The following is a 17208-nucleotide window of genomic DNA, read 5'->3' on the forward strand; positions in this document are numbered from 1 at the left end:
TTCCCCTTTCATAGATCAAGCTACAAGATTAGACTCGTTGATTGATTCCCCATAGGGTGCCAACTTCTTGAAAATTTGTTAAACCAATATAAAAGTAATGAAATGTCTGATTTCATCCAAACTTTTTAAATCGTAATACTTTTTCAAATCTCCCCAAAGAAAGTCAACTCCTACATAAAAACCTATGGTTATGTTGTCTTAGTTCTTGTTTGTCACCAGGTGTTTTTATGGTATTCATTGGCTTGTTGGGTTCCATAGCTCTATGTTACGTTGTATCAAGGAACCGGTTTCATTAATATAATGAAAGTTTTTTTTACGCTACGAAACTATTTATTTTTATAACAGTATATGAAAATTAAGGGAAAATTGTGTTAATTATTATGCAATGATGAAGTTTCATTGCATTAATGAATGTTTTTCATTGCATTAATGAATGTTTGTAATTTTATTAATGTAGAAATTTCATTGCATTCATGAATGTTTTTCATTGTATTGATGAAAAAGTTTCATTGCATCAACGAAGACGTTTCATTGCATTAATTACAGTAACATATGTGAATATTGAAATGATACGCAAAATTCTGTCTGCTGCACATAGCATAGATGAAAAAGTTCCATTGCATTTATGAACGTTTGTCATTTAATTAATGTAGAAGTTTCATTGCTTCAATGAAGATGTTTCATTGTATTAATTACAGTAGAATACAGTAAGAATATTGAAATGATACGCAAAATTCTGTCTGCTGCAAGCAAGTACGCACCCAAATCCTATGAAATTTTAGGGAAAATTTGTATAATTGTTATATAATGAAATAGTTTCATTGCATTAATGCATGTTTTTCACAGCTTTGGGGAAATAGTTTCATTAAATTTCAATGAATGCTTTTCATTGCATTAATGAAAGTTTGTCTTTTGTTAATGTGGAAATTTCATTGCATTAATGAGTGCTTTTCACTGCAATAATGAAAAACTTGCATTGCTTCAATGACGAAGTTTCATTGTATTTATGAATCATTTCGTTAATTTTACATTAATGAAACTTTATTCATTAATACAATGATGCGCACTTATTGGTTCAAAATCTAATAATTTTGAGTGCATTTGGGATATCTTGTGAGTAAAAAGACAAATACTATCCGCATAATCTAGTTCTTCGAGTGTGTCTCTTTTCTGAGAGCAAACTCATTAATTATTTAAACCACAAAAATCGTGAACAGTGGGAAAGTATGGTTTCTGCATCTTTACATATACAATGTTTTTATGAAGTATCAAAGGTCTTCTTTGGTGGTAGTTTAACTATTGAAACCCTTTTGAGAATTTTATCTATAGCAGATCTTAGAAACAGTTTTTGATCCAATAAGCCATATCATGTTCATATTGTTAACTTTATACAATTACATGTTTCCTATCCGCTTGTTGACATAGGGTAGATGGAAACAATTAATTCCCATGGAGTTACCTTCTGTAACACATTGGTATTGATTTTTCGGCACAGATATACAGGAGTCATCAATTACATATTTGTTCATTAAATGTATAATTAAAAAATCAAGTACAGTTTGACAACACATCCAAATAGGGTGCACCAATACCCATATAGGTAAGTTGAAATGTTATTTATTCGAAACCCAAAGTACTAACACCTAAGAAGTGTATTTCCATAAAAATGTTGATAATGGATTTTAAAATATTCTTAATATTATCGACTTTTTTCCTTCTTGCCAACCAATTACCAACCAATAATTTCGACAAAATTCTACCATCCGAAATTCCAATTGAAAGAAGGGGGATTTTTCAGCCAAGGAACATGTCGGAACTGATTAATAAAATTTCGCAATTTTGGAATGTGACAACAATTGTCATTATTTATGACAGCAAATTGCAAAATAACCATCTAGCCATGGATTTTCTAAATGAACTACACCAAATGAATAACTTTTCGGAACGCATGCTACGAATGACGTTGAGAGATGTGGATGTTCAGAAACCCTTATATGATATCGCAGGCGTGGGTGTAATACTTTGGTGCTAACCCTAATGCATACGGTTTATGATAATATTTTGAAAACAACAGCCATGCTAACACGTAATCGTAGAACGATTCCATCAATTTATCTCTTACATACCCTCACCTATGCGGAAGATTATGAATATTTATTTCAACAATTGTGGAAATTCCAGCTGAGAAGATCTTTAGTTATCATGAATGCAAGAAATATATTTACCATTGATCCATATCCGTCATTGCGTAGTGTGAATGTGACCTTACAATCTATGGCAGAATGGTTTCCCAGAGTTGATGGCATTAGGGATTTCCGAGGATATACCGTGAATATGCCAATACAAAGTGATATTCCCAGTACATATTTTTACAAGGACGAAAAGACAGGAAAATTTATAGCCGACGGCTTGGCATCATGGATTGTAAATGAGCTAATGATCCGCTTGAATGTCTCCCTGAATGTATATCCCTTACTGTATAACCACTCATATTTCCTTAATTCACATCGAATTTGTCAGCTGCTACGAAGTGGAGAAATGGAAATAAGCCCACACATAATGTCAGTTGTTAAATATGAACCTGAATTGGATTATAGTTATCCCTATACCACTACCACGCGTTGCATAATGATGCCTCTAGGCCGAGAACACATCATCGCTTTTCGAAAATTCGTGAATTGGAAATTGTTCATATTTCTAACAGTTATGCTACTCATCTACGCAGTTGTGTGGCATGTCTACCTCGAATACTGTTCAAAAGAATCGAATGCCCTGCAGTATTATCGTCCATTCTATATAATTTGTATTCTTCTGGGTATTCCGATGCCAGCAATACCCAGACCCTCGTTTAAACCTCTACGCTCGATAGCATTCATCCGAATTATATTACTATACTTTCTGATCACATTTACGGGTAATTATAGTTCTACGCTCTTCTCCAGTAATTTATCTTCATTCCTCACCGCCAGCTATTTCAAAACTCCCTCACCAACATTACAGGAAATACTCTCCTCCAATATACCGATTATGATGCGGCCATTTGATGCCGAGTCCTTTATGAAACATTTCAAAATTAATACCGATGATCCGCAACATTTTGTGCAGGCTTCTTACGAGACCGTCTATCAACATCGTTCACAGCTTAATACCTCTTTTATGTATCTGATAACCCGTCCTGAATTTGATGTCATCGATGAACAGCAACGTTACTTGCACTCCAAACGTTTCATCCTGACCGATGTGTGTCATGGTCCATATCCTCTGCAGTTTCAATTGACGGCCGATAGTCATTTCCTGCCGTTGTTACAGCTTTTCGTACTTCGTCTGTGTGAAGGTGGTATTACTGAATTCCAGATGCAGACACTATTTCAACGGGCCAAGAAACATGGTAAAATTGATTATATAAGGGAAGAGGTCAATGATGTGACTACAAAAATTAATATGAATATCACATTAAATACTCTGGCAGCAATGAAATATATTCTGGCGGCAGGTTATATCTCTAGTTTCGTTGTATTTTTAATCGAATTATATTCGAAACGAGGTCCAAGTTCATTAAGAAAATAAATAACTTTTAAAAAATATTCTCAACACTCTATATTTTTAATGCGCACAATATTTCATCAAATAAAAATAATTTGACCGGCAAAGTAGTAAACGAGGGATTTGTATAGTTGACGCGGATATTCTCCGCGGAGTGTAATCGCGTCTTATTCCGTCTTTGGGCATTTACACTCTAATTTATTAAAATAAAAACTGATCCTTAAGAACTAAGTATTACAATATGACTTATCCAATCTTAGACTAATGTGTGAAAGAGAGAGAGAGAGAGAGCGTGAAGCCATCTGCCATAACACATGGAGGGGATACATACATTGCTTTATCTCACATTTGGCAAGCACGCTACACATGCTTATCAGTCTGTAGTGAAGATTACTACCCGTAATCCCAAACATACCACAAGAGAAACCACAGCAAGACAGATCATTTGAAAGACATGTTCGCTACGTGAACACCCTGAGGTTTCGAAATCTGGAGGCTTTCGGCAAGGTGAAAACCTTGCTGGAGTAATGTGGGATAAACACCATACTCACACTCCGAAGAATCGGCTTCCGTATAGCGTCATCTTCGATGGCGTTTCAGCGGAATACTCCGTGTAGGAGTACTGGGTCACGCGTCGTTGCGTGACCCAGTGCTACAACTGCCAGCGCTTTTGTCACATTTCTGCCCACTGACGGAATAACTCAACAGTGTGTGAAGTGTGCTGGTCCACATGCCAGCAACCTGTGCGCTATCCCGGACCAAAAACCCATGGTTGCGGATAAGCCACGCGCTGTTATAAAGAACGTGAACTGTGGCACTGAAGGCCACTCTGCCGGCTTGCTAAAAAGAATGGCAATCATCGTCCATAGGCAGCAGAGGAAGGCGGTCAGAGGATGCTTGGCCGTCTTCCCTCCATTCGCGCTGGTGAACGCGGCATAAGGAATTCGAGTACAATAAAGTATCACGGAATAACGGTGTCCAAGTCGTTGAATTTCCTTGCTCACTTTAATCGGTTGAAGAAGAAGCTGACAGCGGTCGTTGGGACCATCAAGCGTGTCTTGCGGACCGATTGAGTGTGTTCTTTGTTGCCTGTGCAACTTATGCTTCGCCCATATGGACAAAACTGTCTAGACTGTCTTAGGGCAGAAGAAGCTCCTTTCGTTTCAGCAGGTCGTCACGTCAGCATGTTTCCAAAGAGGCGTTGTAAGACGCTGTTTGGCGTCGTGCTGCTAAATCTTGAGGTGAGATGTAGAGCTATCAAGTATAAGCGTTGTTTGCTTATACTTGGATGAGAATGATTGGCTCAGACCTTCTGATCTGGTGGATGGGGATAGTAGGCGGTACAGCACTATATGTCGGGAGTGCGTTGTTGATTGGTGCGGGATGACTGAAGACTGGAAGCATATACTGACGGAATGCTGTTGCAAGACGCTGTTTGGCGTCGTGCCGCTAAATCTTGAGGTGAGATGTAGAGCTATCAAGTATAAGCGTGGTTTGCTTATACCTGGATGAGAATGATTGGCTCAGACCTTCTGATCTGGTGGATGGGGATAGTAGGCGGTACAGCACTATCCGGCAGGAGTGCGTTGTTGATTGGTGCGGGATGACTGAAGACTGGAAGCATATACTGACGGAATGCTGCTACTATGAAGACATTACAGGTTTAGGGGAGGGGTGGGAGGTTTCAGAAGGGTTCTTGAAGACGGGTCGGATCCTTCGTTGTTTAAGTAGCTTACCTCGTGAAGCTCTTAAGAGAAGTACGGTACTTAGTGGAGGTGGTCCTTTTGGGTAGCCTCTGTGCAAGTTGGCTTTGTTGGTTACACCGAATGGTGGTGGGTGTGGCGGTTGGGGAATATCTGGTTGCTGTTCATCGAGGGCCTTCATAAGTGTACTTGTGTTGCGTGGATGTCGTGAAGGCTGCCCGTGAGGACAGTTTTCTTGATTGTGTGTTGTGTTGTCCGTTGCCGCGGTCCCTTGGGCCCTTGGTGCAATCCGTGAAGACAGCATGTTAATTTTTCTCGTCCGTTTTCGTCGTTGTTTCTGTCAGTGGCGATGTTTCTGCTTGCCGCTTGTGGTGTTGCTGCGAGCCGTGATTTACTGCTGCAGACGCGTAGTATTTTGTGTCGTTTATTTATGTATTGGGATACCAGCCCGAACTTCTCTCAAACTGGAAGAGGCTTCGGTCTCGAGCCTGATCGGAGGTTTTCCATATCACGGGTGTCAGGTGCCCCTGGATCTGTCGATCCAACCAGGCAGTTGGTGTGACCTCCTGATTCGCGGGGTGTGGTTTCGCCCCTCACCAAGGGGAGAGTGTGCCGTCTGCATGCTCTCCAATTGGTACAGCACTACGGCGCTGTGGTTCAGCCACTGTGAGGTAGGCCAAATGACAGGAACTCACACAAACATCCAGATACTGTATATCAAAAACAATTGTCATTTTCGAATCCAACATTTGTTTACCCCCTACAATGCTACGCTCTATTTGCAGTAGATTGCAAAAAAGGAATTTCCATAGGGTACAGGTTGGCTGCTATTTATCCTCAAATATAAAAATGTCATCAATTACGTATTTACTCTCTCAAAGTTGTAATTAAATAAATCCAAAATGTAACCACAGTTGTTACTTGTGGTCATCGAAAATATGCTACTCGCTGTGTATTTCATTCCAAATTAAAAGTTGAAGTTATAAAGAAATAATTTTTGTCATTCGATCCGCTATGAATTGCAATATTCTAATAATATTGGCAACATATTGTCTCTGCACCGAACAATTTCCCAACGCCAATAAATATAAATCTCAAAAACGAATCGCTGAAAGAAATGTATACCAACCTGGAGAGGTAGCTGCTCAGATTAATAAAATTGGTGAATTTTGGAATATGACTTCGTTATTTATTATCTACAAATGGAAATTGCAACATCGCCATTTGGCCCGGGAAATTTTACGTGAATTATATGAGAAGAAAGGCTATTTCCAACATTTCCCCAAACTCACCATGCAGGATGTAGATGTGAAAACTCCCCTGTACAATATGACCGATATAAAAAGTAATGCTTTGGTATTGACATTAATGCATAGCGTGTATGATCGAGTTTTGGAGTCCACAGCAATGGCGACACGTCATCGTAGAACCTGCTTTACAATTTATCTCCTGCACACCTTTACCTCACCCCATGATAATCGTTTTTTATTTGAGCAGCTGTGGAAACATCAGCTGCGACGACCATTGGTAATTGCAAATGGTCGTGATATGCTGACCATGGATCCATATCCCACACTGAGAATTGTAAATGTCACTTCGGAACCTTTGTCTTTGTGGTTTCCCATTGTGGATGGTATACGAGATTTCAAAGGCTATACCGTAAATATGCCCGTACAAAGTGATTACCCTTCGACGATATTTTATTTCGATGAAGTGAAGCAAAAATATGTATCCGATGGTCTAGCTGCATGGATTATAGCGGAGTTAATGCACCGGCTAAATGTCACCTTAAACATTTACCCACTAGAAGTCAATAATTCATTTGCATTGGATTCACATCGAATCTATCTACATATACGCAGTGGAGAATCTGAAATATCGCCTCACATTCTGTCGATTGTCAACTATAGACCGGGTGTGGACTATAGCTACCCATTTATCTCCACCTCACGTTGCATAATGATACCAAAAGCAGAAAAGCAGCAAATAACCTTTTTGGATTTTATAAATTGGAAGGTGTGTCTGGTCGTGGTGGTCTCTTTTGTGATTTATGAACTAATATGGAGCCTTTACTCCGTGTATAGTTCGCATCGAAAAAATCCGCAAATGGGTTGGCAGCGTTATCGTCCTTTCTACGTTATTTGCATTATCTTGAGTATTCCAGTACCCAATGTACCCCTCCAGCCCTTGGGCGGAATACGTCTTTCTAGATTTCTACGCATCTTCGTGTTATATATCGCCATTGCCTTTACGGGTCTTTATATTTCCCAATTATTTTCGAGCAATTTAAGTTCCTATCTCATGGCAAGTTATTTCAAAGGACCTCCGAATCGCCTGAAGGATATACTGGCCGAAAACATACCTATCCTTATGATATCATTCGATGCTAAATTTTTTACGAAATTTTTCAATATTAAAATTGCTGAAACGCATCAATTGATCGGCACCTCCTACGAGAATGTCTATGACCATTTGTCCCATTTAAATAATTCGTTTATGTATTTAATTGCCCAGGAGGAATTTGTGGCCATTGATGAGCAGCAACGTTATTTGGATCCCAAACGCTTTAGCCTTTCGACAGTTTGTCATGGACCTTATTCATTGCAATTGCTATTTCGTGCCGATAGTCATTTTTTGGAAATATTTCATTTCTTTATTTTACGCCTACGTGAGAGTGGTCTTTATAAATATTATCGGCAAAATCTTTTTCACCGTATTAAGGATCATATGAAAATTGATTATGTGCGGGAATTGGATAACCGCAAGATGACAAATCTCACCGTGAACACATTATCTGCTATGGTGATTATCCTATCCATTGGCTATGGTCTTAGTATCTTTGTGTTTATTTTGGAATTAAATTTTGAAAATTTGATGCGTTTATTTAAAAATTAAGATGTGAAATGGAACTCTTCGTAATAAAATAAAATAAATGTTTTTTTATTTGTAAAATTGTGGTTATGTTGCACTCATCGCACAAAATAAATATTATAATAAAAAATGTACGCTTTGCTTCTTATTGAAAGAAATAAAAAGTAACAAGGTTATTAAATTGTTCCAAGTCGAACCTGAGCCTACTTAGCTGGCTTTTGACAGAAAGGTTGCTCCATAAGCCGAGCTCAAAAAAAAAGATTTCCAAGCTCGTCGTTCTTTTGCGCATTTCTTCCAATTTTAAAGACCCTGTTCCGAGATGTTGTCTTCTACTTGATCCTTCCTTCGGATTCGTGTCCTTCCCCTTCTGCGTGAACCATCACTTGGCTCGCTATTATATGCCTTTGGAGTAGGGGTATCCTCATCCATTCCCATAACATGACCTAGCCGTTGGCCATCATTAGTCTCCTCTGGATTTCAAAGCCGATGTTATTTGTTTTCTTTATGGAGGTACCGAGGTATATAAAATCGATCACTACCTCGAAGCTGTAGTTTTCATGTTCAAAAGTTGATGCGAGTCTACTGGACGTCTTGCGCTTTGATATCATCAGGTTGGTCTTTACTGTCAGTCCCACTTTAGCAGACTCCTTCTCAATTCGTTCAAAGATGACTGTTAGCGCTCGCAATGTTCGACCTGTTATTTCGATGTCGTCGTAGGCGAGTGACACATGCTGTTTGATGTGCGGCGTGCCATTTTTATACCCTCCACCATTGTATGGAGGGTATATTAATTTTGTCATTCCGTTTGTAACTCATCGAAATATTCATTTCCGACCCTATAAAGTATATATATTCTTGATCAGGGTAAAATATCCGTCCGTCCGTCTGTTGTAATCACGCTATCTTCTGAAGGAATTGAGATAGGGTGCTGAAATTCGGCATAGGGTTGTCTTTTGTCTGCAGGCAGGTCAAGTTCGAAGATGGGATATATCGGTCCTCGTTTAGGCATAGCTCCCATATAAGGGTATCCCCCAATTTTCGGTATTTTTGGGTTCTTGAACGCGTTTTTCAACCGAATTCGCTGAAATTTTCTACATTGGGTTCTTATTGGGTACTAAATGTTTCCACAAAAAATTAAAATATAGGCCACTTTTTCTGGTAGCCCCCATATAACGGCACCTTCTAACTTTCAGTATGTTGAGGGTTTTATTTTGTATTTTTACATCGAATTGGCTGTAATTTAGTATTTTGAGTTCTTAATAGGTACCAAATTTCTCCACAAAAAATTATGAATATAGGTCCATTTTTTCGGGTACCCCCATATAAGGGTACCCCCAATATTCGGTATTTTGGGGTTCTTGAGCGCGTTTATCAACCCAATTCGCTGCAATTTGGTATTTTGTAGTCGTATATGGTAACAAATCTCCCTACCAAAAATTATTTATATTCGCCCCCTTTTTGGGGTAGTCCCCATATAACCCCCTTTTTTATATTAAAATAGTTATTTAATTTGTTCCGCGTTTTGGGTTTAATTCTAAGAGTCTGTCGTAATCATTTAACCTGCGGAGGATATCGAGATAAAGTTAGAACGTAAGGCTCGATAATCAACTATACATAAACTATAACCCGCATTTAGGCCTAGCACCTGTGTGGGAGGTATCAGAGGGACTGGACCGATAGTCCACATTTTCGAACCTGAACTAAGTTTGGAAGAATAATAAGATAGGCACAGGTTGGATGAAATCAAAATTTTCTGAAACATGGTTCACATTATGGTTGTAGAAATGTCGGTATAGGTCCACTTTTTGGTATTTTCCCTACATTTCCATTTCAACTACCTTTTAGTATATCTATGGTGGAGGGTATCCAATGTTCGGCCCGGCCGAACTTAACGCTTTTTCACTTGTTTGTTCACATTTGCATCTCGTACTACCTTTTCCAGTAGGGTGTTAAAAATAAAAAGGTCAAACAAGAGGCCACCACCTCGTTCGGTATTGAAGGGCTCCGACAGGTCCTTTCCGTCTTTAACTGCTGACCTTGTGCCACATAAAGTTATCCTGCATAGCCGTATTAATTTTGCACGAATGCCGAACGTAGACATGGCTTTAAATACCTCTGAGCCGATAGGACTGTCGAAGTCGACGAATAGGTGGTATGTGTCGATGTGTTTTTCGTGGGTCTTTTCCAGGGTTTAGCGTAGAGTGAAAATCTGGTCAATGGTGGATTTGCCAGGTCTGAAGCCGCACACACAGCCGCACTTTCAGCACACAAACTTTCAGCACTTCCTCTACAGTAGTAACATATCGGCATGCCTACTTTTTTGTACTGGAAACAGGTTGTTGAGGTTCCAATCATTGGGAATGCATTCCTCTAGAAAATTGTACTAATCAGCTGGTGCATGCTCCTGACCAGCATCTGACCACTGGTCATGAATAGTTCGGCTGGTAATAAATTGATACCTGCTGCTTTATTGTTCTTTAGCCGATTAATTGCTATTCTGGCTTCATCTTGGCTAGGTGGTATACACTCTAATATTGGTTCTGGGGTATCTTCTTCATATCATTATTTGATACCAGAAGCTTTTCAAAATGCTGCTTCCAGATTCTCAACACGCTGTCTGCATGTGTCACCAGGTCCCCTTCTTCACCCCTGCAGGAGGATTTACTCTTTGGTAAAATTTTTGGACTTCATTCTGACTCCTTTACATCTCGATTTGCTCACGCTTTTTTTGTTCTTTCTTTTGAAAATACCAATAATTCTCTCTGGCATTGCGTGTTGCTACTGTTTGCTGGGTTGCCTTTACGCTGTGTTTCTCACATCGGTAGCATTACGACACTCCTGATCGTACCATGCGTTTCTTGACGCTGGTTTTTGGTACCCATGTGTTGTTTTTGCTGCAGTTTGTAGGGGGTGGGTAATTCTTTGCCATTGTTCTTCTATATTATTATCGGGACAGGGAGTGCTTTCGTCAAGCAAGTCGGTAAGTTGAGCAGAGTAAGCTTCTGATATCTGTTGTGTTTGCAGCTTTCGACGTCGAATTTCCGTGTTACATTAGATAGCACCTTTGCTGCAACATTAAGGCGATTGCGAACCTTGTCTGCTACAGGATAGTGGTCCGTATCGATATTCGCTCCTCGGATCGATCAAAAGCAACGAGAAATCAAATTGATCAGGAGAAATCCAGGTGGCTTGTGTATATCGACATGTTTAAAATCGAGTGCTGCTAACTACCATGTTTTTTGCTGGCGCGAAGTCAATCAACCCCATTCCGTTGTCTGATGTTTCTTCATAGAGGCAGAATTTTCCGACAGTGTGGCCAAAGACATTTTCCCTTCCGATTTTTGCATTAAAATCTCCTAGCAGAATTTTAATGTCATGGCCAGGGAAGCAGTCATATGCTGTTTCTAGGCGCTCGTAAAAATGCCATTGGTCTGTTAATTTATGTCTTCCGCCGGAGCATGGGCGCAAATGAGACTGATGTATAAGAACTTGGCTTTTATACGGATAACAGCAATCCGCTCATTCGCTATTAACCATAAATCCGCAGCTATAATGCAGGGCGTAATCAACTGATTTACCGTCGACAGTCCCTTTCCATCGCATTTCCTTTTAGGCAATAATAGCGGCTTTGTACTTCTTGAATAAATCCACCAAAGCGAAAACTGGGCAGATTCGCCGATCGTGTTCCTTTATACGTTTGTGAGGGTCATCAACATTGGGGGATTTGTGGGCAACTAACCCAACGCTTCAATCTTTTTTATAGTTCTTATGCCTTTCCATCGCATTTCCTTTAAGGCAATAATATCGCCTTTGTACTTCCTGAATAAATCCGCCAAATCGAAAACTGCGCAGATTCGCGGATCGTGTTCCTTTATACGTGTGTGAGGGTCTTCAAGATGTAGGATCGATTTGTGGGCAACTAACCCAACGCTTCAACCCTTTTTCTTATAGTTCTTATGGGTGAACTCGGCGGCACATATCCGCTCACTGTTTCAACGGAAGTAGCTACCGCATGTGACACCGCGAGGAGATCAGTGTCCAGAATTGAGATGAAAGAGGGACCAAGAGTAGCCTGGGCTTCGCCATGTTAAAACCAATCCGAGCCGTTGCTTGGTATCTATCATCCCCCAAAGTCACCCTTTGATATAGTCCTGACATAAAAGCCTCCCATCCCATTTCGGTATTATAAAGTTTTTAACCGAATTTTCTCATCGAAGTGGTTATAATTCGGCATATTGGTATAAACAAACTTATTTCCAGAAATTATTCAATATAGGTTTCAAAATAGCCTCAATAAAAATGTCCCGTTTAATTCGGTATATTGAAGTTTCTACATCAGTTTAGCAACCTGAGTGTCTGTAATTTGGAACATTATTTTTTCAGAGCATGAACAAACTACCACCACATCATCCTGCAATAACATAGTTCCCAAAAAACATAGTTCAAGAGCTTTTGAATGCACAAAAGTTCGGCCTGGTATAGATTTTTCTAGTAATATGCTGTTAATTAGGTATAGTAGAATCTTTAGGATCATACAACGATTCTGAGAATTACCCCTATTTACTTAGTAATGTAACCAAAAATATATCGGTTACCGATGATTCATCATACCTCTGCACATGTGTGTTTAAGTGCTTCCATTGTGACCAATATGATCTTTATCATAACCTTCTCTTTCGTGTGTAAAATTTACTGCACTGATAAACGAAACAAAAAAACGCATCACTAACGGCAGATACCATTGACATGATGTTCGACTCCTATCAGTAATTTAATTGTAACATCAAATAAAATGTTCTTAATTAATTACCAATTAATAGAAATGGTAAAAAGAAATCAGTTAATTTATCTTTGATAAAAAATAGAAAGTTAAAAGGGTGTGTCCCTGCTATAAAAGCCCACCATATATTTGCAAGTGAATGTGAATCTCAATTTAGAAAATTTTCTAAACTCAACGGGCTTAACAATGAAATTCTGTAAGAAACAATATTTTTGATTTCTAAAAAAATAATATTTTAATATTTTTGTAATTATTGTAGTAATCTGTTTGGCTTTGCTCGCCTCATTGGCCGTTGTTGCCGTCAACGCCATTGCTGGCCAATCGGCCTGCCGTGACCCCTCAGAAGTTGGCCAAACCTATCCTCATCATTGGGATCCATCAAAATATTGGTTCTGTGAAAAATTGAATGAAAACGCTGTGGAAAAGGATTGCCCCAAGGATACCGCCTATATGCATTTGTTGAAGGCCTGCATTCCATGGCCCAACTGGGTATGGAAGAAACCAGAAAATCCACCAACATTAGCTTAAGCAATATGTGTAAACAATTTGAATTTGTGTATTTGATTTGAGTAAAAAATTGATATGTTGTGAAAATTTAAATTAATTAAGAATTTTCTTTATTAAGAGATTGAAAAAATATTCTTTCCAAGCTACACGCCTCAGACACCAATTGAAAAAATATTCTTTCTAAGCTACACGCCTCAGAGACCAATTGAAAAAATATTCTTTCTAAGCTACACGCCTCAGAGGCCAATTGAAAAAATATTCTTTCTAAGCTACACGCCTCAGAGGCCAATTGAAAAAATATTCTTTCTAAGCTACACGCCTCAGAGGCCAATTGAAAAAATATTCTTTAAAAAATCCACGCCTTAAAGGGTATTAGAAAAAATATTCTTTAAAAAATCCACGCCTTAAAGGGTACTAGAAAAAATATTCTTTAAAAAATCCACGCCTTAAAGGGTACTAGAAAAAATATTCTTTAAAAAATCCACGCTAGGGCACTAGAAAAAATATTCTTTAAAAACTCCACACCTTAAAGGGTACTAGAAAAAATATTCTTTAAAAAATCCACGCCTTAAAGGGTACTAGAAAAAATTTTCTTTAAAAAATCCACGCCTTAAAGGGTACTAGAAAAAATTTTCTTTAAAAAATCCACGCCTTAAAGGGTACTAGAAAAAATATTCCTTAAAAAATCCACGCCTCATCTGTGGGTGCTTGAAAATGTGACCCACCCCGCTCATCTGTGGGTGCTTGAAAATGTGACACACCCCGCTCTACTTGAAAAAATATTCCTTAAAAAATCCACGCCTCATCTGTGGGTGCTTGAAAATACCTTCTATTATTATTAGTAACATATGGTGCGATTTGAAAATGTGACCCACCCCGCTCCAAAATTTAATGATCTTTAAATTGTCATAACAATAGTTGTTGATTATAAGAAAACTGCCGTTACGATTTCAAAAAAAAAAATGTCAAATCATTAATAAGTAGTTATGTCATACGATTTGAGTTATATATTTAATTGATTTGTGTTGATGACTTGACGCGAGCCATTTAACAACAAACATTAATGTTTGTGTCTGTTTTTATTGAATAACTGGCGCATAAAAATAAACAGAAATAAATCATTAACAAAATATTTCACCAAAAAATGACCGACAAATCGTAAAATAAAAGTTTTGACTTCAATAATTATTATTGAAAAACTATTTGTTGTGAAGATATATTTATGAGCAGCTACCGAGTTCGAATCTTGATGGCGATGTTATAGTTAAAATTATTTAATGGGAATATTTAAAATCAATGGCCACCTAAAACGTAGACCCTTTGTAAAATCATGTCCGGCCCATGTTCATATATCATGCCCACCGTCATGCGGATGCTCCTAATAACTTCATTCAGTCACCACTATTCATTGATGTTTTCATGCAATACTCCAAAAATTAGGCCTATTTACTATTGTATTATTATTATTGTTGTTGTTAAATACTTGTAATTAGTTACCATGACTTATCGATTACACATCAACTTCGAGCTGTAAGTTACCTCAGTTTGGCCCCATTTCAATCGGAGCAATAAACTTCAATTGCAATTATCTGTGTGGAAAAATCGTCTTCTTCTTATTTTTTTAAAGCGAGGCCTATACATTACCTTGATTTTTTGTGTTAGATAACAAACAATTAGTAGAGGAGTGGGAGGGGGTGATGGAGGCATATAGAGTTTACATGTAATTGGAAATAACTGCCGATATCATTAATGTAATTAATCGGTAAAGATAACGGAAATGTTCCAGATATTTTTTGTTTTGAAAATTGTTTGCAGCTTTGTTATTCTGACCTGTCCGGTGGGTCGATTAGGTAATACTCGAAGGCCACATTTTATTGGATTTTTAACCATCCACAGAGGCGTTGATTTTTTAAAGAATATTTTTTCAAGTAGCCTCACAAGAGGCGTGGATTTTTTAATAAATATTTTTTGAAGTAGCCTCACAAGAGGCGTGGATTTTTTAAAGAATATTTTTTCAAGTAGCCTCACAAGAGGCGTGGATTTTTTAAAGAATATTTTTTCAAGTAGCCTCACAAGAGGCGTGGATTTTTTAAAGAATATTTTTTCAAGTAGCCTCACAAGAGGCGTGGATTTTTTAAAGAATATTTTTTCAAGTAGCCTCACAAGAGGCGTGGATTTTTTAAAGAATATTTTTTCAAGTAGCCTCACAAGAGGCGTGGATTTTTTAAAGAATATTTTTTCAAGTAGCCTCACAAGAGGCGTGGATTTTTTAAAGAATATTTTTTCAAGTAGCCTCACAAGAGGCGTGGATTTTTTAAAGAATATTTTTTCAAGTAGCCTCACAAGAGGCGTGGATTTTTTAAAGAATATTTTTTCAAGTAGCCTCACAAGAGGCGTGGATTTTTTAAAGAATATTTTTTCAAGTAGCCTCACAAGAGGCGTGGATTTTTTAAAGAATATTTTTTCAAGTAGCTTTAGAAGAGGCGTGGATTTTTTAAAGAATATTTTTTCAAGTAGCCTCACAAGAGGCGTGGATTTTTTAAAGAATATTTTTTCAAGTAGCCTCACAAGAGGCGTGGATTTTTTAAAGAATATTTCTTCAAGTAGCTTTAGAAGAGGCGTGGATTTTTTAAAGAATATTTTTTCAAGTAGCCTCACAAGAGGCGTGGATTTTTTAAAGAATATTTTTTCAAGTAGCCTCACAAGAGGCGGGGATTTTTTAAAGAATATTTTTTCAAGTAGCCTCACAAGAGGCGTGGATTTTTTAAAGAATATTTTTTCAAGTAGCTTTAGAAGAGGCGTGGATTTTTTAAAGAATATTTTTTCAAGTAGCTTTAGAAGAGGCGTGGATTTTTTAAAGAATATTTTTTCAAGTAGCTTTAGAAGAGGCGTGGATTTTTTAAAGAATATTTTTTCAAGTAGCCTCACAAGAGGCGTGGATTTTTTAAAGAATATTTTTTCAAGTAGCCACACAAGAGGCGTGGATTTTTTAAAGAATATTTTTTCAAGTAGCTTTAGAAGAGGCGTGGATTTTTTAAAGAATATTTTTTCAAGTAGCTTTAGAAGAGGCGTGGATTTTTTAAAGAATATTTTTTCAAGTAGCTTTAGAAGAGGCGTGGATTTTTTAAAGAATATTTTTTCAAGTAGCTTTAGAAGAGGCGTGGATTTTTTAAAGAATATTTTTTCAAGTAGCCTCACAAGAGGCAGTAGCCTCACAAGAGGCGTGGATTTTTTAAAGAATATTTTTTCAAGTAGCCTCACAAGAGGCGTGGATTTTTTAAAGAATATTTTTTCAAGTAGCCTCCCAAGAGGCGTGGATTTTTTAAAGAATATTTTTTCAAGTAGCCTCCCAAGAGGCGTGGATTTTTTAAAGAATATTTTTTCAAGTAGCCTCACAAGAGGCGTGGATTTTTTAAAGAATATTTTTTCAAGTAGCCTCACAAGAGGCGTGGATTTTTTAAAGAATATTTTTTCAAGTAGCCTCACAAGAGGCGTGGATTTTTTAAAGAATATTTTTTCAAGTAGCCTCACAAGAGGCGTGGATTTTTTAAAGAATATTTTTTCAAGTAGCCTCACAAGAGGCGTGGATTTTTTAAAGAATATTTTTTCAAGTAGCCTCACAAGAGGCGTGGATTTTTTAAAGAATATTTTTTCAAGTAGCCTCACAAGAGGCGTGGATTTTTTAAATAATATTTTTTCAAGTAGCCTCACAAGATGCGTGGATTTTTTAAAGAATATTTTTTCAAGTAGCCTCACAAGAGGCGTGGATTTTTTAAAGAATATTTTTTCAAGTAGCCTCACAAG

The 17208-nt window shown here is 37.8% G+C and overlaps 2 protein-coding genes across 2 annotated transcripts; both read left to right on the forward strand.

Annotated features, from left to right (window-relative positions):
• The first annotated feature begins 2202 nt into the window (after positions 1-2202).
• Positions 2203-3567, forward strand: LOC133327563 (uncharacterized). Its single transcript, XM_061536080.1, has one exon. It carries the CDS (start codon positions 2203-2205, stop codon positions 3565-3567), a length of 1365 nt encoding a protein of 454 aa, XP_061392064.1.
• A 2855-nt stretch (positions 3568-6422) lies between these two features.
• LOC133327565 (uncharacterized) lies at positions 6423-13425 on the forward strand. The gene is made up of 2 exons (XM_061536081.1): positions 6423-8079; positions 13157-13425. The coding sequence occupies exons 1-2, from the start codon at positions 6423-6425 to the stop codon at positions 13423-13425; spliced, it is 1926 nt and encodes a 641-aa protein (XP_061392065.1).
• The last annotated feature ends 3783 nt before the right edge of the window (positions 13426-17208 follow it).

The sequence above is a fragment of the Musca vetustissima genome, unplaced genomic scaffold, assembly GCF_032173495.1.
Source record: "Musca vetustissima isolate MV318-11 ecotype Yass unplaced genomic scaffold, APGP_CSIRO_Mvet_v1 utg23361, whole genome shotgun sequence".
Taxonomy (NCBI): Eukaryota; Metazoa; Arthropoda; class Insecta; order Diptera; family Muscidae; genus Musca; species Musca vetustissima.

Excerpts from the sequence above, each read along its gene's own strand:
- LOC133327563 (XM_061536080.1), top strand. The coding sequence starts at position 2,203 with ATGAATGCAAGAAATATATTTACCATTGATCCATATCCGTCATTGCGT.
- LOC133327565 (XM_061536081.1), top strand. The coding sequence starts at position 6,423 with ATGACTTCGTTATTTATTATCTACAAATGGAAATTGCAACATCGCCAT. Across the intron at positions 8,080-13,156 it reads ATCCATTGGCTATGGTCTTA|TAATCTGTTTGGCTTTGCTC; the intron begins GTATCTTTGTGT and ends TAATTATTGTAG.